This window comes from Populus alba, chromosome 15 (genome assembly GCF_005239225.2).
Source record: "Populus alba chromosome 15, ASM523922v2, whole genome shotgun sequence".
NCBI lineage: Eukaryota > Viridiplantae > Streptophyta > Magnoliopsida > Malpighiales > Salicaceae > Populus > Populus alba.
This window is the reverse complement of record NC_133298.1, coordinates 15,532,347-15,555,324: the sequence shown is the minus strand read 5'-3', so window position 1 is coordinate 15,555,324 and position 22,978 is coordinate 15,532,347. Positions and strand designations below refer to the sequence as shown.

Genomic DNA, 22,978 nt, shown 5'->3' with positions numbered 1-22,978 from the left:
TTAAATTTATAAAATTAGAAAATAAAATAAGTGCTCTTAACCACTAAACTGATAATAGCATACACAACCAAGCTTCTTATTTTTTAGTTAAAATTGTTTTAAAAAATCATTTTAATTAACTATTTAAAATAAAAAGACGGTGAAATTGTGGTTATAAATTAAAAGGAAAGTTTCTCCTACAGCACATCAAGCCATGGTGATATATACATTTTTATAAATATGCTCGGGGACCATTGTCTTTTGGGAAGCTATCCGAATATACAGCCAGACGACATGCTCGTCCTAAATGGACCACGAACTCCCTAGTATTTGTGGCTATCAATTGATTTGGTTAGAAAAAGTGTCCAGATCTCATTCCATCCAAGAGATCGAAAGCCAAAGCTTACATCCATAATGGAGAAGTGGCGACCAGTCGGAACATCGTAAAACATGAAGCTTCATGTTTGAAAGTGATCCAACCACTTTCTTTATTGAGCGAGCAGCGAGAGAGGACCGATAATTACCGTCTAACCCTTCCAAAACCAATGCATGCTGGTGAAGTTGAGTGATGAGTGTTCTTAAAGAAACGTATCTCCCGACACTCATCCTTTTGCAAGCAATAAGAAGCGTGATTTACCCTCAAGTTTAGGTCCATACGCCAAAGAAAACTGCTCACTCAATGACTTGGACACAAAAACAGTAGCGCCCTATTCAAGTGTCTTCATCGATGGAATCATGTTCCATTGACAATGACCATCAACTTTCATGCCAAGCTACTCATAGGCCCACTTTGGAAAAAGATTCGCCGGTATTCATTATTTAGAGGAGGCGGCAGCTCAGGCCGCTTGGATTGATAACTCCGACGGTCAAAATAAGCATCTGAAAAGGAATTCAATTCAGAAACTAAAAACTGACAACCGTGATCGGTATGCTCGGATTCTTAACAATACCTGGGCAAATAAACAAATAAAGAGCATTTTAACTAGTATCACATTGATCAAATGATGAAAAAAAAAAATCAACATGCTCCATCTTTCTCTGGGATTCTCAAGTTTTGGAATCATTTCTGAATCACAACAAAATGTCTACCTACTTCAAAGATCAATCACGCGAGACAGCTTCTGGATCCGGTTTAATAAGAAGTCTCCTTGCTTGATAGTTGCTTGGTAGAGAGCGTTCTTTGCATCAGGGCGGTTGGTTTCAAGAACACCTGCAACCTTGTCAATCTTGCAGTGAAGCTTCCCTGCTGCAATGAAACGTGATAGTTCCCTGCAGGCACAGAAAAGTTTAATTCAATACAAACTTCCATGTAACACAACTGGAAAACTCTAGTTAAGGAGCATGAAAATCAGCCACTCACAGATCAATAAAATCCACTGTCACCCCAAAAGCCTTAGCCATTGCTTCAATGGTAACACTCTTGTAGGATTCCAAGAACTGGGAATAGACAACAGTTCTGACCTCCCTCATGTAATATCGGAAGTGTGGATGCAAATAACGGTCCAGTTTAATTTGCTCAGTCAGGCCAGCTGCAAATAAAATTGAAGAAAAAGGAATAAAACTGTTTCCATTACCAAGGGACAGACTGTTTCCATTACCGGGGGACACTCTTACCTCATATGACATAATGGGGGGGGGGGGGGGAGGCTACATGATAGACATATTTGCAGAGGGAGAGACAGTGACAGAAACAAGAATTGTGTAAAATATATTCATACATGTTGTGATGCATGCGGATATCTACTTACCAAATGCTGAGAAAAATGATTTATATTGACAATCATACAAAGAGTTCAAAAACTCTGAAAGATATGGGATTTTCCCAATCACTGTCAAGATCTCAGGAGCATCTACCACCTGCCAAATTTCAAATAGAATTAGGGACGCTGAGGCATGATCAGATAGGAAATTATACGACAGAAAACCAAATCATAACCATAGATACCTTTTGCTTCAAAGAAACTCTATCCAGTGATATGATGCTTGTAAGGACAGTATAAAATATGAAGGTATCATACGGGAAAAGTTCATATGTAGTGAAGGTTGAGATAGAATCTAAAAATAAGTCAGCTGCCTTCTTGAAATTTCGAGAGGACATGCAATACAAGCCTTCATAAACCTTTAAGCGGTTCTTCCTTTCCCAGTCACCTCCCTCTTCAAACAAGCTGCCATTAAAACACAAGCACTTGTAAATGAAAAACACATCTTCAATGATTTTGAGAAAGCAGAATCAAAGCAAAATGCAATTAAAGAATTTGTGTCTTTACTTACTTCTTTGCTTTGTCAATGCTCTTGGAAATGAGATCAAAATCCATGTAGAAAAATGCAAGCTGTAAAGTATAGAACACCAAGTCCATCCTTTGCCCAACGGCAACTGTTTTGCCTTCTGTCACCTTGAGTTGTTCCAATGCTTTCTCCTGGTTCAAAGGGGGATAGTGTGTGAGTAAGATATCACCAAAAAGGAAATATATGAAGCAAACAACCATTACAATATCATAAGAAATAACCATTAATCACCTTGTCACCAATCCGAATGTAGAACAAGGATTTAGCTAAATGAGCTTCCCGAACTTCACTTTCACCTAAATTTTCTTCAGCGTCAGCAATCCTATAAAACAACCAGAACTGACCATATTAGAAGAAAACCAGTAACCAAGCACTCTACACATTTCAAATCTTAATAACCTACATAAAGTAGAAGACAGTACTTGTAGTTCAACCTGACCAACTGAACCATGAGGGTGTCCCATCTTTGAGACTCTAAGGCTTAGATTCTACAGAAAAGGTCCCAAATCCTTCTGTAATAAGATCCATCACCAGCACTAAAGCAATTGATCATTTGACTAAATAAATATTTCAAAACTTTACCGTATCTAATTAACAGACAGAAGACAATAATGACCTCTTCAGAAGCATCTTCTAAATCCTAACCGACACTTTAGCAGTGATGTGGGGACATTCTTCAATATTATTGGCCTAATAGTGTTTATTGCATTATTTCATCAAAAGATTTTTAGGTTTAGAGTCTAAGAAAAGTCTAAGATGCAGTTTGGTAAATCAAGCATAATTTTTAATTCAGCCATTGAATCGAGCAGAAGATTCTGAAAGCCCTGTTTTCTACTAGGAAAAATTTTCATGTTGATCATAGATTGGGAAGGCAATAAATAAAGACAATCCCGCACAGTGACTTCCAAGTCTTATTTAGATTAAGACTTTTAATTTAATTAATATATTTCTAGCTAGGAATCATAATGCTAGATGGATTATGTAAGTTTAGTAAGTTTTAATAAGAAATGCTTTTCTTATAAAAGATTTTAGGTCTTAAACTAATATAAATAGGGATGTCTAGTTTATTTTGAGAACATTCAGATTCAGATTATTCATACTTTTTATAAAATATCAGAGATTTTCTCTATTCCTATATCATGTTAGGATTGTAACCTTAGAGCTTAAGAACCCTAGTTTTTATCCACACTATGTGCCGCGTCAAGTAAGCTAATGGCTAGGAAGATTTGAAAGGCATTATGGCATTAAGATTTCCAAGGCTTAGCTCAAGACCCCACTACCCGTCGTAATAGAATATGAAACCATAAGCTTACAAGTAGTGGAGGAGCCCAAGGTTGTAGCTACCTTACAATCATTTTTGCCTTCATCTCTAGACCATGTTCAAATAATCAAACTCCATTACTTTTCAAATACATGTAGTATTCCATATATTTTTTTCTCATCATTTCATCTGTGATAAACAGAAATATACACGCACAATCAAGTTGAGTCAGCTCAAGATAAAAATAAATAAAAAATAAAAATAAAGCTGAGAACTTACAATCTTAATCAACTCTAAATCAAAGTAAACCTCATAAAGCATGCCTCCATTGGCTGCAGGATCTCTCACAATCATGATTCCCTTAAGAGCAACTTCAAAATCTAATCCTCAAGTCTATTTTCCCCTTTCAAGTTTCTAGACATGATTTACTTGAGCAGAAAGATAAGCAAATTATGCACACTAAATCAAGTGATTACATCCTAACCAACTTCAAACCTAATTAAGTTGCACAACAAACATATAAAATACAAAAACAATCAACTAATCCCATCACATCATCAAGTTGCAATCCTATCTTTAGTTTCACCTCTTGGATTTTTATCCCTCAGCAAAATTGCATGCTAAAGATGCCAAATCCTTTCCAAACTCCAATTTTCACACCTATTTCATAAGCCCATCCATGATAAGGCACCCAATTCATTCAGACCAAGCTTTTGAAAACAGTACATTTACATCCCAAATGCACCCACCAAATCAAGAGTAATTAACTCTTCTTCAGCTCACCAAATTAAAGTTACATATATATTCTCCTCGACTGTGAAACACATGCTAAATTAAGAAAAAACTGTAACAGGTGATAGGTGTTGTAATGAACACAAATTATAAATGCATAATATAACTAGGAAAATTAAGAAAAACATATTAGAATTCAAATTCAAGTTTTCCCATATCCATTTCTGCTCATATTCATCATTTCAGAGAAAAATACAGTTTACTTTAATCTCCATGTCCATCAACAGTCAAATTAGGGACCAAAATCTAAATTAGTTGGGGGAAAAAAGTTAGATAGTTGAGCCAAAAAACAACTATTCGTATTCATTCAATTCCCTGTGTTTTGATTTAATAAAAAAAATCCACCAATTTTGAGCCAGTCTGAAATAGTCAGAATTATATTTAAATTTGTCATCCCCAAGCTAGTATTTAAACCATGTCATGTTTATTCCTCGCATATACAAAGATGTATTCAGCTGCCAAACTAGTAGTAGACAAAAGGGAGCGCATATGTGTTTATAAACTTGCTTCTGGTTTAAGCAATTAAGAAAGCATAACATTCCTACATCTACTTAGAAACCCCATACCAAGAGTGGAATAGAAGTTAAAAAGAAATTCTTGCAAAATAAGCATAAATCTAATTTCGCATTGTTTGAATAAATAAATTTTCCAGGAGAAACATGTATTTAATGAACTCACAACACACAACAGGTGACATGCTTACCTCAAAAAGATTTTCTAAATCCCAAACCAAAAACATTTATAAATATTTTATTTGTTTATCTGCTTGTTCATTTCATTCCTTCCTTTTTTTTTTTCATCTGGCATCCCTTGCTATGCACAATCAGGCTGAGAGCTACATCCTATGCATGTCTAAGCCTAAGTCAACCTCTTACAATAAAAGGCATACCTTCTTAATGGTTAAAGGGACTCACGTAATCATTGATATGGCTCCCTTTAAAGCATCTTCTAAATCTCAAAATCAAGTTTATTTTCCCCTTGGTTGGGCATACATCATTTAATCACAAACTGAGATGTACAGTGCAAATATTAACATAAAACAATCAGAAGACTTTGAACCAACAAATCCCATCACAGCAACAAGTTCCCAATATCTACAAGAGTTTATCTAACCTCTTGAATTTTCAACCCACTCTCACCAAAACTCCCACATATATGCTCCGCCATTTTTGCACGCCTCTTTCATTAACCCTTTCACAACAAGCCAGCCAATCCACCCCAACCAAACTTTTAAACAACATTATTGCTACAAATACAGAAATCTAAAACCAATTACTTTTCTTAAGCTAGCAACTTCCAGCAACATCACGTACTCCTCAATTGTAAATGTTTCCTAAACCTAAGAACAATACTAGCTAGTGATATCAGTAGTTTGATAAGCCCCAAAAATGATTCAACAAAAAAGAAGGAAACATGAAATCAAAACAGGACATAATCATAGAACATCCATGTTACAATGCAGATTCATGTTTCCCTATATACTCATTTTTACTCATATTCAAAAGAAAAACACAAGAATATACCTCACTTCGATCTCCACATCAATCAACAGTTCAATAAGAGAACAAATTTTAAATAATTGATACTAATGAATAAAAAAAATAATAGTTTAGCACCACAAAAAAAAAAAAAAACATTTAATCTTGTTAAGTTGGTTCCCAGATTTTTTCTATTTAATAATGAGCTCCACTGATTTCACCTTAATCCAAATAATTAAGAAAGAGCACACTGAACTACTAGGATTCAAAATTAAAATATATTGAACCTATATAAAGCTAGAAACAGGTCCAAAAAAAATAAAACCCTTAAAACTCACTTCTCATCGAGCTTCTTAAGCTCGTCTTCATTCTTAGCTCGCATCGAATCCAAAAGACTCTGATCTTTCTCCAGCAATGACTCCGCCACTAGGGTTTCATACAACGGAACCATATCTACAAAACAAAAAACAAGAAATTAAACGATTTAGGTTATATTCAGCACAGTAATTAATCACTGATCTGAGACTCGGAAACTAATTACCGTCGGACTTGATAGTGGTCAAAACCTCCTCCTTCAAGCGGACCTTCTCGATGTCTTGGACGTCGGGGTGAGTCAAGAGGAATAGCTTGTGAGAGAGGACGAGATGCGGTTGCTGAGTTTCCCCTTGGTTTTCCATTGTGAGTTGGATCGGTCGTGAATCGGTGAGTTGGGTTTCTAGAGATTTTACACGAAAGGAAGGGTTTGTTTGAGAAAGGAGAAAGCGAGAAATAGGAAATAAAATTGAGAATTTTCCATTTGTAAAATAAAGGGGTATGATTGGGTGCTACTTGGAGCATATTGTAACAATGGTCCTGATGGAGATACGTGGGACCATGGCTCTTTACATTTTATTTTTATTTTTGTTGAATAGAAGCATGAAATTTGTCTCGCTGGTGTGTGAAAACTTGTTATTAATTAAAGAGTGTTTTTTAAAATATATTAAAATAATATTTTTTATTTTTTTAAAATAAATTGATATTAATATATTAAAAATCTAAAATAAATGCTAATAATTTTTTTAAAATAAAATTTTAAAAACTCCTAATAAAATATTGTCAAACATTCACTAGATTAACACTTACATTACAATTACATATTATTTTTTTGAAAAAAAACAGAAAGAAGGTAATAATGGATGCATTCAGAAGCGTTATTAAGTGGGTTATTAAGTGAGCGTGTTTGAGAGTATAGTTATGGTTATTTTTTAAAATATTTTTTATTCAAAAAAATATGTTAATAATATTTTTTTATTTTTTATTTTTAAAATCAACATATCAAAAAAATATTAATTTAAAACAAAAAAAATCAATTTTTTTTTAAAAGCCTTTTCAAACACAACGCCAAACGCCCTGCGAATCCAAATTTTGATATAAAGCATACAATAAATCTTTATTTTTGTTGTATTGTATTATTTAAGTGTTTTTTTAGCTACCAAGAATAAAAAGCTTGAAATAATAATAAAAAAGCTGAAAGAAGGTTTTTTTTATCAGTTTGTTGAATCACCTTTGTACCAGCCAAGTTAATTGGTTCACATCGAGATAATTTCTTCATAATTTAATTTTAAATGACATTTTCATAAAAAAATTAGATTAAAAGATTTCAAAGTTGATCTGTTAGGTCAACTTTAATAACAAAACCAAATAATTTTCTATAATTTAAATATTTTTTTGTTATATTAAAAAAAAAATCAGAAGCAAGGCATAATGTGGGATAATTAATTAAGTTGATATCTAAAAGAGTATGTGAAAAAAAAAGTATTGAATGTAAAATTTTAATGTTATAGTTAAAATAAAATTAATATATTAAAAAAAACAGTGATGTCTTAATTTGTCGAGGTGGATTTAGAAATTTATTAATTAACAATTATTTAACAAAGAAATACTAAAAAGGGAGGGAAATTTATTGTATATCTCCTCACAAAATACTATTTACTTAAATAATTTTTTTATTATTTTTTGGGTTTTTTTTCAATTATATCCCTTAACATTGAGTTTATTAGGATTGGGCATCATTATTTTTTTTTCAATTTACTTTTTATGAAGGTTATTCTAGTCTTTATGACCCGGATCGCAAGTTTGATGTGTAATAGCTCGAGTTTTTTTTTTCAATTTTATCCTTTAATATTAGGTTGATTGAAGAATTAGATTTTTAATTTGTTTAATTTTTTTATGATATTATTCTCATTTTATGACACAAGTCATGGATTAAGCAAGTTAATTGAGTTGACTCAAGTTGTTTTTTGTGTTCTTTTTTTAATCAATTTTTTTTTTCAATTTTATTTTTTAGCACTGGGTTGATTGAGAATCTAACTTAACAATTTGTTACAATTTGTTTTCTATTGGTTTATCATAATCTTATAACCCGGGCCATAAGTTTGACAGGTTAACCCAGGTTGACTAATATCATTTTTTTATTGTTTTTTTCCTTTTAATTTATTTTTTTCAGTTTAATTATTTAACTTTAGGTTTATTAGAATTTACAGTTCATGATTTGTTTTTATTTGATTTTTATAAGGTTATCATGATTTTATAATCCAACATGAGAATTGGTTTATTGACTTAGGTTGATCTGAATAGATCCAATATGTTATTGTCTTGAATATATATATATATATATATATATATATATATATAATCTCATATTAAATATTTATTTTGAGTCAGATTATATTTTTATTAATCATCTAAGTTATCTTTAGACTTGTCAAGTTGATCGGGTCACATCAGATCAATTCCAACATGATTTAATAAAATTTTCTACTAAAAAAAACATTACTTAGATATTTTTTTACATTAAAAAAAAAAATTTGACCCAAAGTATAATGTGAACAATAATCTAGTTGGGTCTAGATCACCTCATATTAGTTTGATTTTTGTCATATCTCATTAGCGAGGTTCCTTGCACCTGAATAGTCACATAATGGATTACCTATATACTAGATCACTCTACCTTGTGGTCAAATTAAATTTTATTTTGGAACATAAAAAAATATATTTAAATATTGTTAATGTGTTTTTTTAGTTAAAAGTTTTTTCTTAACTAAATGGAGATTGATCTAATGTGACTAATTGACTTTGCAGGTCAAAAAACAACCTTGGAGTACTGATAAAAATGTAGCTCAACTCAATGATGATGTCTTTTAAAAAAAATATTTAAATGAAAACATATTGGATTAACTCGAGTTAACTTGTCAAATTTGATGTCCAGGTTATAAGATTTTGATTAACTCTATAAAAAGCAAATAAAAAAAAAAAACTTGATTCTCAATGTTGAAATATGAAATTTAAAACAAAATTCAACTAAAAAAATAAGTTAAGTCAACCCGTGTTAACTTATCAAACTGAGTTATGGGATCAAGATAACTTTTAAAAAAACAAGTTAAAATAAATTATAAAACTTAATTCATGCATGCTTCAAACCCACCTAAAATTAATCTATACTAATAATTGAACATTATTGTCTCTCTTTCCTAGAAAAATAATAGTAAAATATAGCAAAATTAAAAATTAGAAGAAGTGAATAACAACTTAAAAAATAACATTGACGATAATAGCTAAAACAACAAACACAACAATACCAATAATAATAAAATAACAATAGTAATGAATAGCCTAAATTTCATTCTCCATGGTCTCATTTTCACCTTAAGCATTTTAAATGATAAATTGCTCGGATAAATTTGATTAGTTGATTTTTATTTTTCTAGTATTGCACTTGTTATACAATATTATCAATTAATATTACTTTTTTACATAGATGGTTTTTTTTAAAATCTTACATTTCTTCTTGCTTCGTTGTTTTTTTTTTCCATCACCCAACTTTATCATTCATATTTAATAATTGGTTTTTTTTATTATTATTAATTATGAAGCTTGTCTAAACTTGTAAGAAATTTTGACTTTTTGCTTAATTAATCATTTACACTTTAAATGTTAAACATTAAGTACTTATAATCTTCATGGTCTATTTTGTTATTGATTAATCTTTTTTTTTAAAAAAAAAAAAAATAGAATTGGTTTTATTTTGTTATTAGGTTTTACTTGCAAAAATTATTATGATCTTAATTATATCCTCAAGTTAGTGTTTCATACATTTGCATAATAATCATTGTCTAAATTCTGGGTTTATATCTATCACAGACTTGACCTTAAATAATGCTTTTAGAACTATTCAAAAGCTTCTACTACCTAAGCAAGTTTAGATGACCAACATTTCTAATACAATTGAGTCTATAAATATTTTTCAAATAAGGTAACCTAATGATGATAAAAATTTCAACAATAACCATCTTATGCATGTTCATCATAAATTTCCTATGTTTGATTATTGTAAGCGCTACATTGTAGGTCAAATCAAATTTTATTTTAGATGTAAAAAATATTCAAGTGTTGTTAATATGTTTTATAGCATAAAAGTTTTTTTTAACTACATGAAGATTAACCTAGTGCGACCTGATCGACTTTGCAGGTTCAAAACACAACCAGGATGACCGAAAAAAATGTAGTTTGACTCGGTGATGACTATTTTTAAAAAACATTTAAATAAAAATATACTAGATCAACTCAAGTTAACCTACCAAATTTGATGCCCAAGTTACGAGATCCTGATAATCTTATAAAAAGCAAATAAATTAATTAATTAAATCAAGTTTCAATCAATCAAATGTTGAAGGATGAAATTGAAAATAAAATTCAACAAAAAAATAAATTGAGTCAACCCATGTTAACTTATCAAATATAGGTTATGAGATCGAGATAACTCTATAAAAAATAAATTAAAATAAATTATAAAACTCAATTCACTAATGCTTCAAACCCACCTAAAATTGATATAAACCAATAATCGAACATCATTGTCTCTCTCTCATGGAGAAAAAACAACAATAAGAAATAGAAAAAATACATGAGTTAGCTCGGTATTTTACACATTGAATTCATGATTTGCATTTTGGGATTACAAAATAAATTGAAGTAAATAATGCCCAATATAACTTTGGTTGATTTATATAAACATCACAATGCATTTAATGTTAGAGTCTTAAACGATATCCTAAAACCAATAAAAAATTGTAGCATGGCACAAACCATTCAAAATATTAAAAAGAGTTGGATCAAATATTTATATTATTCATTACTTAATTTTGATATTAACTCTATTTTAAAATAAAAAATAATTGTATATTAATTCTATCATGAGTAATATAATGATCCTCGTTGAGTCATTAATCCTATCATTATTAATATATATTAATGTTATTTTGGATGAATTAGTTTTTACTAGGGTTTGCAAGATTCATTGATTCCTAATTTGGTAATTACGATCACTCGATTCAACCTATACTTTTTAACACTTTTGATTCTAACACACACTAGAGATATTAGGATACCTTCGCTATACAAGTACAAGTGCAAAGGGCATTGAAAATATTTAGGGTTTGTTTTAGACTATTAAATATGAAATTATGGATTAAAAAAAAGATTGCATCTTTGCAAACACGTGTCTTTCTCTTTCCCTCTCACTTCTTCTTCTTCTTCTTCTATTTTCCTGCGTCAGAAGGAAAAGAAACTATCCACCTACGGACAGTAACGCTGCATGACCATTTGAATAGAAGCTCCAAAGAGAGAAACTTCATTTATTTTCTTTTTCCAGGAACAACAATGGCAAAGAGAAAACGTGAAGATGGAATAAGTTCTGCTGACACCAAATCTCCCATTTCAGGTAAAAACATAATCGATTTTGTCTCCTCTTTTGAAAACCCTTCTCATGTATTGGAAATAACCAATGTTGTTAATTTTTGTCTTTGATACTCGAAAAAAGATCAGAGAAGTCGAAGTGTTCTGGTGTTGTTTGTGAGCTTAATCATTTAATAGTGGAATTTTTCTCAGTGGTAACCCAACCTAAGTACAATTGTCATTCAATTGATCAATGCTTTCCTTAAAAACTTGAAACCATTTTCCATTTCGCTTTCTTTGTCGAGTTCTAGTATAGAGAAAGTGATTGTTGTCTAGGTTTCTATTCATTTCTTGATGAATAATCTTGAATGGTTTTACTTGGATAAGTTTCGTCTTTCTTATCGTTATGATCTTCTTGGACTCTTTGGTCTCATAAATTCCAATTGTTGTCTAATCTTATTGACTGGTAGTATTTTGATCCATGTTAACTTGCTCCATGATGTATTCAGGTTATGTTTGGTACGACTTTTGTAATTAATTTAAGTTGATTTTTTTTTTTAACTGTTAACTAAAATAATAGTCATAAGTATGCTTGGTTAGAAATATTTTTTAACTTAAATAAAAAAAATTGTAATAAATTCAAAAATTTTGATTTAATCAAAAGTTTAAATTTTTAACTTTTAGCTTAATACTATATTCCCTCTTCAAAAAAATTGTTTGAAGTCATTTTTACCAAACATACTTCTAATTTAAAGTCATTTTAACTCATTTTTGCTTTAAGTTGTTTATGGAAACAATTCTTGGATCATGACACAAATTCAAAATTATAATTCAAAAGTCATGCCAAAAGACTCTTAATTAACAGTTATATGTCATTCTTTTCCCTTGGGTAAATAATACTTGTTGGATCCTATCAAAATATTCATAGAGGGAATTTCTTTTAGGTAACACAATGTACAAGTGTTAGAATTACCAATGAAAAGATTAAAAGTGATTGTCAAAAATAAATAATTAGTCAGGAAGCTTAATAGTGTGTCTGGATTGTTGTTTGACTTGTTTCTCTAGGGCTGTGATTGTTCATTTACGATATTAGATATATGTTTGGTAGTTTAAATAATTGAAAGCATCTAGTGGAACAGCCTATATTGGGTGCTGAAAGGAGAAATTTTATGGAAGAGATTTACTTAAATGTTCCCAGCTGGTTCAAGACTGAGGTATTGTTTAGTTGAATTTGAGCTCTTATCATGCTTTGGCAGAGACTTATGAGCGGATGGCGAAACATCGTTCATGTTGGATACATATGCTAGCACACATGTATGCTCGTGGAAAGAAAATAACTAAACAAGAAGCTGAAGAATTAAGGAGCTTCAAGTTAACATCTCAGTGTTTTTTGGGCACATTCCCTTGCAGTGCCCGATCAAAGAGGAAAATTAAGTGCAAGAAAGCAATTGTTAAAGAGATAAGAGAAAAGATAAAGCTAGATAGCGGAGCATTTGACTGCTACTTCGAGTAAGCAGTCACCCCTAGAACTATACAAGCCTTAAATTGCTTGATATGTCGCCCGTGTCTGAAAATATGTCTGAATAAATGCAGACACATGTGGAGGAACTTCTCAGAAGATAAGAGGACTTTCATTACTTACTTTGATTGCTTATGGTTTAACCTGTACACTAAAGCATCCTTTAAAGGAAAGGTCCTGACATGGATCAAGAAGAAGCAAATTTTTTCAAAGAAATATGTTCTTGTTCCCATCGTCCACTGGTAAGACTCTGCGTAACAAAGCTACTTGATGTCTATTCTATTGTGAATGCATAATTTTCAAACTTTTGGATTTTTCTTTCTTTCCAGGAGTCATTGGAGCCTTTTGATCTTCTGTCACCTTGGTGAGAGTCTCCAGTCAAAACTCAGGACACCGTGCATGCTGTTGCTGGATTCACTTGAAAAGGCAGGACCCAGGTGCCTAGAACCAGATATACGAAAGTACGAGATCCTTCTGCAATTGAATTTTTTTTTCAAGTAAATATTTCTAATGGGGTAATTAAGATGGGTGCTTTTTTTTCAGGTTTGTATTGGATATCTATAAATCAGAAGGCAGGGCTGAAAATAAGGAGCTTATTTCTAAAATTCCATTGTTGGTGCCGAAGGTGACCATAATCCGTCCATCACTTTCTGCATCTAGAATCTGAGGATGTTCCCTTAAATTAAACCTTCCTTGCCGAAATCTTTCCAGGTGCCACAACAAAGAGGTGGTGAGGAATGTGGCAATTATGTTCTGTACTATATAAATTTGTTTGTTCGGGGCGCTCCGGAGAATTTCTGCATGGATGACTACCCTTACTTTGTAAGTTCTTGCCGTTGCATCGTGTTTCCGGAAGCATAATCTGTATAACACATTAATGGATTGGGATACCCTTTCTTTGATGCAATGCAGATGAAACAAAACTGGTTCAGTCCTGGATGCTTGGAGGCCTTTTTTGAGAAACTGGAACCAATTGAAATGTAATCTCATCAATTTTTACGGGATGTGAATATTTTTGAGGTGTGATGCATGGTAGTTTGCCCACTTTCAAGGGACCTTGCTGGCATTTTGGCAATCTGATTGTGAGTGCTGGTTCCCAGTCATTCTCTTTCCTTCCAACCTTTTGAGCAACCTTGTCTAATTAGGTATTATAAACACCAGACTTTTCATTCTATAAATTAACTGTTTTATCTCACATTACACTGAAGGTCCACAAACAGCATAACTCGTCTAAACACCAAACAAGGCTAGAATCCAAAAGCCAGATATAAGAGATTCCACAGTTCCAAGCTTCTACATCTCGACACAAGTGTCAATGAGCATGATCATGAAGCAAAAACAAAAGAAATGTTAAGATAAGACAAGCGCTATTATCTCTTTAGGCTGTGAGATTTCCTCCTCCCTTTTCCTTCTATTTTTTTTTTTTTTTTTTTTTTTGGGGGGGGGGGGGGAGGACCTCAATGCAGTCCCTGACCAATATATGCACATTCTCAATTTAAGTCCCAGACCTTTAAGTTTTATCAATTTGGTTTTGAATATTTCAGACAATTCTTTAGGTTTTTATGTTATTCTATCACTTCACACAGTTTGTTTTTGTGTTGACTTGAAAAAATATCAATTTAATATTTTCTGCGGTGAAAACAAATTTAAGAAGGCCATTTACAAGAAAACAACAAATACAGAAGTCATCACTTATCCATTCTAATTTCAAAGCAGTAAAAAACTAAGAACTGGTTCAAAATTCTAATTCAATCAAGGTGTTCCCGCACGCATAATTAATTTTCCCATCCAGGCCATCTGAAACATAACGCGTAGTTTTGAGAGAAGAAACCTAAATTGATCTAACATCACTTGCAGAAAAGCTTTGCACTACCTATAGTGAATCCATTCAGACCATGGATCATGGAGCTCGGTGCCAGATAGAGTCCTAGCAGTGATTTCAAATATTTTTTATTTAAAAACACATTAAATTAACACACACACACACACACACACATAAGAGGAAAATAATTTTTAACAAAAAAAAAATTCAAAACTTAAAAACAATAGTTTGCACCACATTTTCATGCACCGTTCAAACAGACGGTTAATACTACGGAAACAAGGTTCCAGCATTGAACACTAAACTCTACATGATTGTTTTTTACTGTATTACTCTAATCTGAGCTGCCTGGTTTCAAAAAACCAGCAGCCTGGTTGGCATGGGATTTCACAAAATGCCTCGGAGAAATTAGACAAGTACACCGTGTGTGTGTTCGTTATTGATCTCTGTCCTATTTCTACTCCGAGAAACAAGTGATGGTTTTACAAAGAACATATAATCAACCTAGAAACTGTACAAAAATGGTGTATAATTAAAAAAGATCAAAGATCTAGTATTCTACATTTGAGAAGGGGATTTTGATTTTCGCCATAGATAGGTTGGAAGAAACACCGATGCTCTTTTGCTTCAATGTACTTTCTGCAGACTCTAGTACCCTGGAAGCTTGCAGGGCCATCTCAGCATGCATTCGGAGGCATGACACAGCCATCTATGATAAAATTCAACAGTGTTAGATTTAGAAATGATTCGGATTGCATGAAATCTGAAACGAAATCAAGTATTTCAAATATGAAATGAAAATAGAGGCCAAAATGCATATTCCAGAGCATTTTTCATATGGCATGAACTTACAAGTATTTCAATAGTGTGCTTATTCGCGAGCAATTTTCAACTAGTACACATTACAACTACTGAAGCAGGTATGGAAAAAATGGGTCAGAGATTATCCCATCCAGTATGTGTATGCAATTACCGACAAAAGCACAAACTACACGCGTTGATATCCAGACATCGCTGCCATTAAGAAACAAGACAGCATGCCTTTTCAGTATGGCACACATGCTACAATGATTATGCAAAGCATGCATTTCTCTACAGTAGACAAAAGTTCTTTCAGTATTACTATGCTCGCTCTTGCATCATCCTAGTATAGTCAAGCTCAACCCATATGGAGGAATGTTCCTTATTACCTATGACCCTTTTTTGACAGCTAATATTTTCAAGAATTCAGTATGTTTAGGACATGGTTATTATTTGAAGAGGAAGAAAATAATTAGATTCACATAGAAGAACATAAGTGCGAGCTAGGAACTATATGAATTGATGACCCATAGAGTCGTGAAACTTCTAGATATGAATGTCTAGATAGAGTTCATACAATAATAATAATAATAATAATAATAATAAACAATCAAAATAATAAAGCAACACGGAAATTCCCATATGGAGCACCATAGTTCCTTGCTTACTGTATAGCACTCTCTATCTGTATCCGACTCAGCTACATCAAGGGCCCAAGTGCGAACCCACTCAAGCCCCTTGGAAACTTCAAGATTTCCTTCGGTTAGGGTTGATGCAACAAAAGATGGATTAAGTGACACCAACACGCTTGAAGCAGCAAAAAGGACAGCTCTTCTGACATAAGCTTCTTTGTGATGGCATATCTCTCTGCATAAAGTATGCATCATTAACTTGCCAATAACATATGTTATCCCCCTCTAAGCAAGCACATAACAAACTGATGTAAGGTGAACTACAATCCACTAAATATGCACGTAAACTTAATTTGGACCAGGTTATCGAACATTGATCCCAAGATGCCATTTCCATCACTTAATAACACAATTACTAGTTTTTATTCATTACCTGGATCTTAACATATCTAGAAGAGAAGGAGCCAATGCAGATGCTTCAGGATGCATGGAAACACATCTCATACAAACACCGAGCATGTAGATGAGTTTCCCCAGGACAATAAAATCTCTACCAAGTAAGTCCACGCCATGCCTTTTCTTATCAAAACCCTCCATCGCTGGAAGCATAAACGCTGCTGAATAAACAGGGAATTTATTTTGGGTCCATCCCGACTGATTTTCTGGTGCGTTTGCTGATCTGACACTCCATCTACGAATCTTCCCTTTTCTGATCTGACCTGGTTTGAGTGGAAGTTCTCTCTCATATCGATTAGAATAGTTCAGCAGGGTTCCTGTTTCTGAGACCTCTTTCCAAAAACCAGCTCCAAGAGGCCCCATGCTGCTAGGTAAGAACCAGGCTTGGCTCTCTGATATAGTAGATATGAGGGCCCTTGATTGATGTTTTGGTTTCATAATCTTAGAATCTGCAAGCTCCTGAGCTGCTTCAGTCATTACATCAAGAATCATTATGCGTTGGCTTGTGTCTACATTGGGTGAATATAGAAGTTTGTTTAGACTTTCAAGAGACTGGAAAGGACAAGAGACAAGCAAGGCAACCAAGGCTCTCTGCCTTTTTTCTTCAGATGTTTCTTCCTCACCTTCTACAGCCAAATCAGAGCAACGAACCTGTACAAGAGTTCTAACAAGATCCCCCGCTATGTGTGTAAGTTCATCAGGTGATGCTCGCACAAGCTTTTCAGCAACATCAAGAGCCCGCTCTACCTGTAACATAAAATAAGGTCACTAACTACAAGAAAAAAAAAAATATTTTCCATCAATTATTCATAAAACGATTTAAGGGACTCACAGAAAACTAATTACAGATGTCATTACAGTTCCTTGGAAAACTATAGATAAAGAGTAAATCATTACAGTTCAAAATCGTAGTTTCATAGAATAGATGACAGCAGATCATTTATAGACAAATTTCACAAATGAGATCTCACGTCTCACATGACATGTGAATCTTATGGATAAAGAGTAACTAATTGGAGATCAATCTTGGTGGAACCTCTAAGGTGTAAAATCAACCAATGAACTCCATTGACTTACCCCATCAGCGTCATCAGATTTACGTAGGGCTCCAACTACATCAACCAACTGTGTAAGTTTTCTCTTCAAGTCTGTGTCATCATCTGTCAAATCATATGGCTGTAAAGATGAATCACTGGAGGAATCAGAATTCTCACTTGCAGCTTCATCCTCATCTTCATCAGAGGCTGATCCATAATTCAGAGTAGCTAGATCGATAATCTCATCAGGATCAAGCAGCTTAAATTGAGACAATTTCTTACTTTCAGCTTTCTCACTCTTGCCCCTTCCTTGATTTGTAGAATAGTCCAGGTCCTTTTCTGTCTGTGAGGTGGATAATCTTTTTGTTTCATCAGTGTGCTTCTCTGTGTGATTACGATTAGACGGAGTATCTTTGTCAGGTTTAGTAAATCCAAACTCCCAGTCAATCGTCTCCCCAGAGCAGTTATCATCCAGGTATAGAGGATTTTTGGGGTCAATTACTTGAGAGAACACCAAAGCAATATTGCTAGCCATTTTCCGAATCAAATAAGTAGGGCTCTCTAGTCTAACTGACAGCAATAAAGATTAGATATTAGGGAAAAAGTATAGCAGGGCTCATTGCAGAATTCTTAGGAAATTGAAGCAGAACAGAAATATACAGCTAACTCCTTGAAGAATTGAGTGCATCAAATCCTTGGAATTGTCTAGCTCCTCCTTAGAAATCCTCTCCATGCAAAGACCTATAGCAGCAGTTACATCTGTATTGTAGATGGAAGGGTAACAAAAATTGCAAAGAAGACTAATAAGATGAATAGCATGGTCCTAATATCTCAGGGATGTGCACACTTGAACAATCCAGGGTTTCTTTTTATGCATCAAACCCCATTATGTAGTATAAGACTTTATGAATGAATCCTTCTCATTAATAAGTAACCTTTCGCAACTTTATGTTAAAGAGATCAATTTTATGAATAACTCTAGAAATAAGTGAGAAAGGATACAAGCTTGCTGCTCCATTGGGGTTGATTGCACGAACTCCCGTCTAGACCATACTGCCATCAGATGCTGCATTGTGTCTAAGAGACCACGGGTTTCACACCCTTTAGTAAGTGAATTAGAGACAGGTGGACATTCAAAAACAGCAAATTGAATGATCCATCGTAGGCAACAGAAGGGAAATATTTTCCATAGTAAAAATTTGTCCAAAAACAGGGACCTGCAAAAATAATAAACAAAAAATGACAACCAGTATTACCGTAAAGCCGTTCCATAAGAACAATAAACATAACATTCTAAATTTGTCTCAATGTCCTTGTATGCCAGAACATTCTTGTTTGTTTTTTAAATTCCTGTGCAGAACATGATTGGTGATTCACAATGAGCTCAGCAGTAGAAATATAACATCATCAGAGCTTAATTGTCATCCGTGAAACCAAAGAGAGAATTTTTTGGGGGGAAGGTGGTGTGGGTGGAGGCTAAAGCCCTAACAGAATCATCTCCATTTTTATTGGGGAATATAAATCATGTTTGCTGACCTGACAGCTGGCTGGTTATTAAAGATCCGATTAAACAATATCCAAAGAATCCAGTAAGCTTCAGTATCAGTTGCATGTTCAATTGACAGTTGACGCAGGAGCTGCTCAGAGATTCTTTCAACAGCATAGGGGTCTTTAATTGCTCCCATTATCTTTAACCAAAATTGAGATCCAGCATCTGACTCAAGCAGATCTGCCATAACTGAATCAATACTTGATGATAAGAAGCTCCGGATGTGTCCAAGAACATGAGAGACTAATTCTCCTAGTAGCACATCTGCGAACATGACAATAAATTCCAGTTGCTTCAATTCTAGTACAAAATCCTATCAATGAAACATCTCAGAGTGGCTTAGTGATAAACCACTTCTACAGGAAACTCCTAATAAAGTTAGAGTAATCTTGAATAGGAATCTTGTAGGCAATGTGTTCATCAAAGACTCCTAATCAAGTGCAAACAAAATTAAATCAGGGGAGATAGAATGTAGAGCCTGCTTGAAAATTGAATGTAACAACCACAGGGCCAGACTCTATTACATTCTTTGTAACCATTGCCAGGGGCCTGATACTGGGTAATGAAAGTAGATCACATTTTAAGCCCTGTAAAATATGAACTTATGTTCGAATTAGTTGCAGTTAAATAAAAAAATTCCATTCAGAATTTTTTTTCTGTGATTTATAGTAGACAGCTTCTATTTCACTTGATGCAAGCTAAATATAACTTAATACAGGATTCCTTCTAAAGGGAAGTTATACGCTAACCATTCACATCTAGCAAAAACATGAATTTGGAACTGTAGTGCTAGAAATATTTCAATTACCTGAAGCCCCACGTCGACAAATACGAGAAAATGTTTCCCCAATAAATAGCAGTATACCATCCAGTTCAAAATTATGTGGGGTAGCTTCTTCATCAGATAGATTCTTATCCCTCTCTTGTGCTCCATGGAGAAGCTGAAAGGTGATCTGCCTGAAGAACGAACTATATAACTCTTGTAAAGCAAAACAATATACTGGAGTTTCGGTGAAGAAGTTGCTGTCTGATCAAATATTGATATTACATTTGCAAACCATGAGAGAATAATAAAGAGAGAGTGATAAAACAAGTATACAACATCAAAGTTAAAACAGGGATTCATGGAACCATGGAACACATGAGCATGCGTGATGTCGAATATCACATCAGAGAATAAGGGCATTGGAACTGGGGCTTAGTGTCTTAGTCATCCTTACCAAGATTTGGGAACTAATACTCGAACATATGCACAAATACTCAAATCCACAAAGTAACTACCAAATAAGAGAGCAAGGATACTGTGATGAAAGTGAAGTTGGGGCTCTTGGTTGTGCTTTGTCAGGAATAGATGCAACAATTTGAGCCACCCTAGACGCCAATGGTTGGAGCTGTACATTTGTAAAATCCTCATAAAGTTGAGAACTGCCGAACTCTCTAGCAATTTGTAGCACGCCATCATTTTCAAGCAAGCACAATACAAGTAACCTGACAGAATTGTTAAAAAGATGTCAACAAGTAGAATAAAATCTTTCAACGATATTTCATAAACCTAATCAAATGTACAATAGCACAAACAAAACCACGAAAATGAAACCACAATTATCATCAGTTAAATGCATTCATCACAGCATTGCTTTTAAAATAACACAAAGCATCATCATCATCCCTGAATGGATAAAATCAACAATTATTCTTCCACACAAACTAAATTTATACCTTTCAGTATTGGATTGAACAGCGTTAACATCAACAACACTTCCATTTCCCTTGTACTGTAGGTAAGGAACTAAAGTCTGAACAACCTCCGTGGCGAATCCATTGACAAAGAAAACATCATAAACATGCTTTTTCGCCGAAACCGGAAAACAAGCTAACCAGTCGGACACAACATCTACATCGAAATGCAAACGGCAGTGTACAAACATCATCAGCAATCACAAATAATTAGTTGAAAGTTCCAGATTAATACTGTTTATTATTAATTACCAAGTAATAAAACCCTAGCTAATGTCGGAAACGCAGCTCCTCTGCCTCGGTAAAATGTTTGCCACCACTCGCTCCTCTCGTTTGCTGAAGGAATTTTAGCACTAAGAATCTGAAAAAAATATATTTATTTATTGATAAAATAAAGTTAAAAACAAAAGAGAAAATCAATGGACAGTAACCTGTTCTTTGAAACTTTCATCAATAGTAGGTAAAATGAGGGATGAATCTAGAGGGAAGAGAAGGAGAGCGAGAGAGTGGAGAGAGCAAATGAGCTGGTCTACGTGCTTGGCAGATTTTATTTCTGAAATAATTTGTCCAACTTTCTCGAGAATCCCGCTCTCCACTTCTCTCCTTCTCTTTGCATCTCCCTCCGCTTCCATCTTCACTTCTGCAATTTTGCAAGCTCTCTCTCGCTCTATCCTTTCTCGCTGTGGAAGTGGAAATATCAATTTAATTCAGCCACGCTTACCAAGCACTTTTTATTATAACATATCAGTGATAGCTAGTTTCAAAGTATTTTTCATTTTTAAAAAATAAAAATAATAAAAAGATTTCAAAAAATAAATAATATGTTTTACATTTTTATACATATTTAGTTTAAATTATTAGCTATTGAGAAATTATTTAATTAAAAAATAAATAAAGGTACGTATCCTAAGCCAATTTTTATAGCCCAAAATTTTCAATGAAGGTGATAAGTACAATTCCTATAATATAATCAATCATTTACTTTAAAACTTTGCAAGAATCTTCCAGCAATTATAATATTTAATAACATCTTATTTTAAATATGAAACATTTTTTTCTTGTCGTATCATTATTGTAAAGTAATTTTGGGAAAGGTGCATGTAAGTTCACTCCTAAAAGAAAAATTACCTTTATAGTTTATCTTTGAAGAAAGTATAAATTTAATTGATTTTTATTTTATATTTTTCTTAAAAAAAAACACCTTTCATAATAATTTATTTTAAATTCCATTTTTTCTTGCTTGTAAGATAATTTATGATTTGAAACTATTTTTTTCTTATATTATCATTATTATAAATTATACATCATGGTTATACTAGAATGAGATTAAGAGTAGAAAGTATAATTCTTTATATTTATAAATCTTTTTTTATGTTTTTAAAAATGAAAATTTTAATGATCATTAGCATAATAAGGTGCTCCAAACCTTTTCTAATAATTATAGAAACAATAAAAATAATTTTTTTCTATGATAAGTATTTCATTTAAAAAATATAAAACAGAATTAGGCAAAAAATCCAAATATATATATATATATAAGTGAAAAAAGTTACATAATAAAAACAGGGGTTGATGGCTCAAGTATTTTTGTTTACGTGATTACGTGGGGCCATTTTCAAAGTAAAATTTTATTTAATTTTATGGTAATTTTAAAAAATCCTCGAAACATTTACAATGATTTAAATTATAGAGTAAAAAATATATATTTCTTTAGTCAAGATGTTATTTTTATTTATGTATTTTTTTTGTTTGACAAAGCCACGACTTTTTTTTTATCAACGACATGGTTTTTTGAATAAAAAATTAAAATCAATTTTAAAAAATTCATAAAAATTCAAGTGCTTTAAATTAAGAGGAAAAAAGGAGAGCATTCCTTTAGCCAAAACTCCCTTTTCATTATTCACTTATTTATTTTGA

At 32.8% G+C, this 22,978-nt stretch overlaps 3 protein-coding genes across 3 annotated transcripts; 1 reads left to right on the top strand and 2 right to left on the bottom strand.

Moving 5' to 3' along the window:
- Positions 1 to 847: 847 nt before the first annotated feature.
- LOC118057610 (26S proteasome non-ATPase regulatory subunit 6 homolog) lies at positions 848 to 6,582 on the bottom strand. The gene is made up of 8 exons (XM_035070242.2): positions 6,338 to 6,582; positions 6,135 to 6,249; positions 2,497 to 2,587; positions 2,251 to 2,396; positions 1,925 to 2,144; positions 1,728 to 1,836; positions 1,340 to 1,508; positions 848 to 1,248 (listed from the first exon to the last, which is right to left on the bottom strand). Exons 1-8 carry the CDS (start codon positions 6,471 to 6,473, stop codon positions 1,074 to 1,076), a joined length of 1,161 nt encoding a protein of 386 aa, XP_034926133.1. The 5' UTR covers positions 6,474 to 6,582; the 3' UTR covers positions 848 to 1,073.
- Positions 6,583 to 11,293: 4,711 nt separating this feature from the next.
- LOC118057612 (probable ubiquitin-like-specific protease 2A) lies at positions 11,294 to 14,222 on the top strand. The gene is made up of 7 exons (XM_035070244.2): positions 11,294 to 11,554; positions 12,765 to 13,017; positions 13,102 to 13,269; positions 13,357 to 13,488; positions 13,571 to 13,652; positions 13,739 to 13,849; positions 13,940 to 14,222. Exons 1-7 carry the CDS (start codon positions 11,494 to 11,496, stop codon positions 14,009 to 14,011), a joined length of 879 nt encoding a protein of 292 aa, XP_034926135.1. The 5' UTR covers positions 11,294 to 11,493; the 3' UTR covers positions 14,012 to 14,222.
- Positions 14,223 to 14,479: 257 nt separating this feature from the next.
- LOC118057613 (uncharacterized) lies at positions 14,480 to 21,767 on the bottom strand. The gene is made up of 12 exons (XM_035070245.2): positions 21,493 to 21,767; positions 21,314 to 21,422; positions 21,044 to 21,218; positions 20,627 to 20,812; positions 20,133 to 20,293; positions 19,312 to 19,588; positions 18,778 to 18,992; positions 18,436 to 18,534; positions 17,816 to 18,345; positions 16,716 to 17,485; positions 16,319 to 16,517; positions 14,480 to 15,558 (listed from the first exon to the last, which is right to left on the bottom strand). Exons 1-12 carry the CDS (start codon positions 21,691 to 21,693, stop codon positions 15,400 to 15,402), a joined length of 3,081 nt encoding a protein of 1,026 aa, XP_034926136.1. The 5' UTR covers positions 21,694 to 21,767; the 3' UTR covers positions 14,480 to 15,399.
- Positions 21,768 to 22,978: the final 1,211 nt, after the last annotated feature.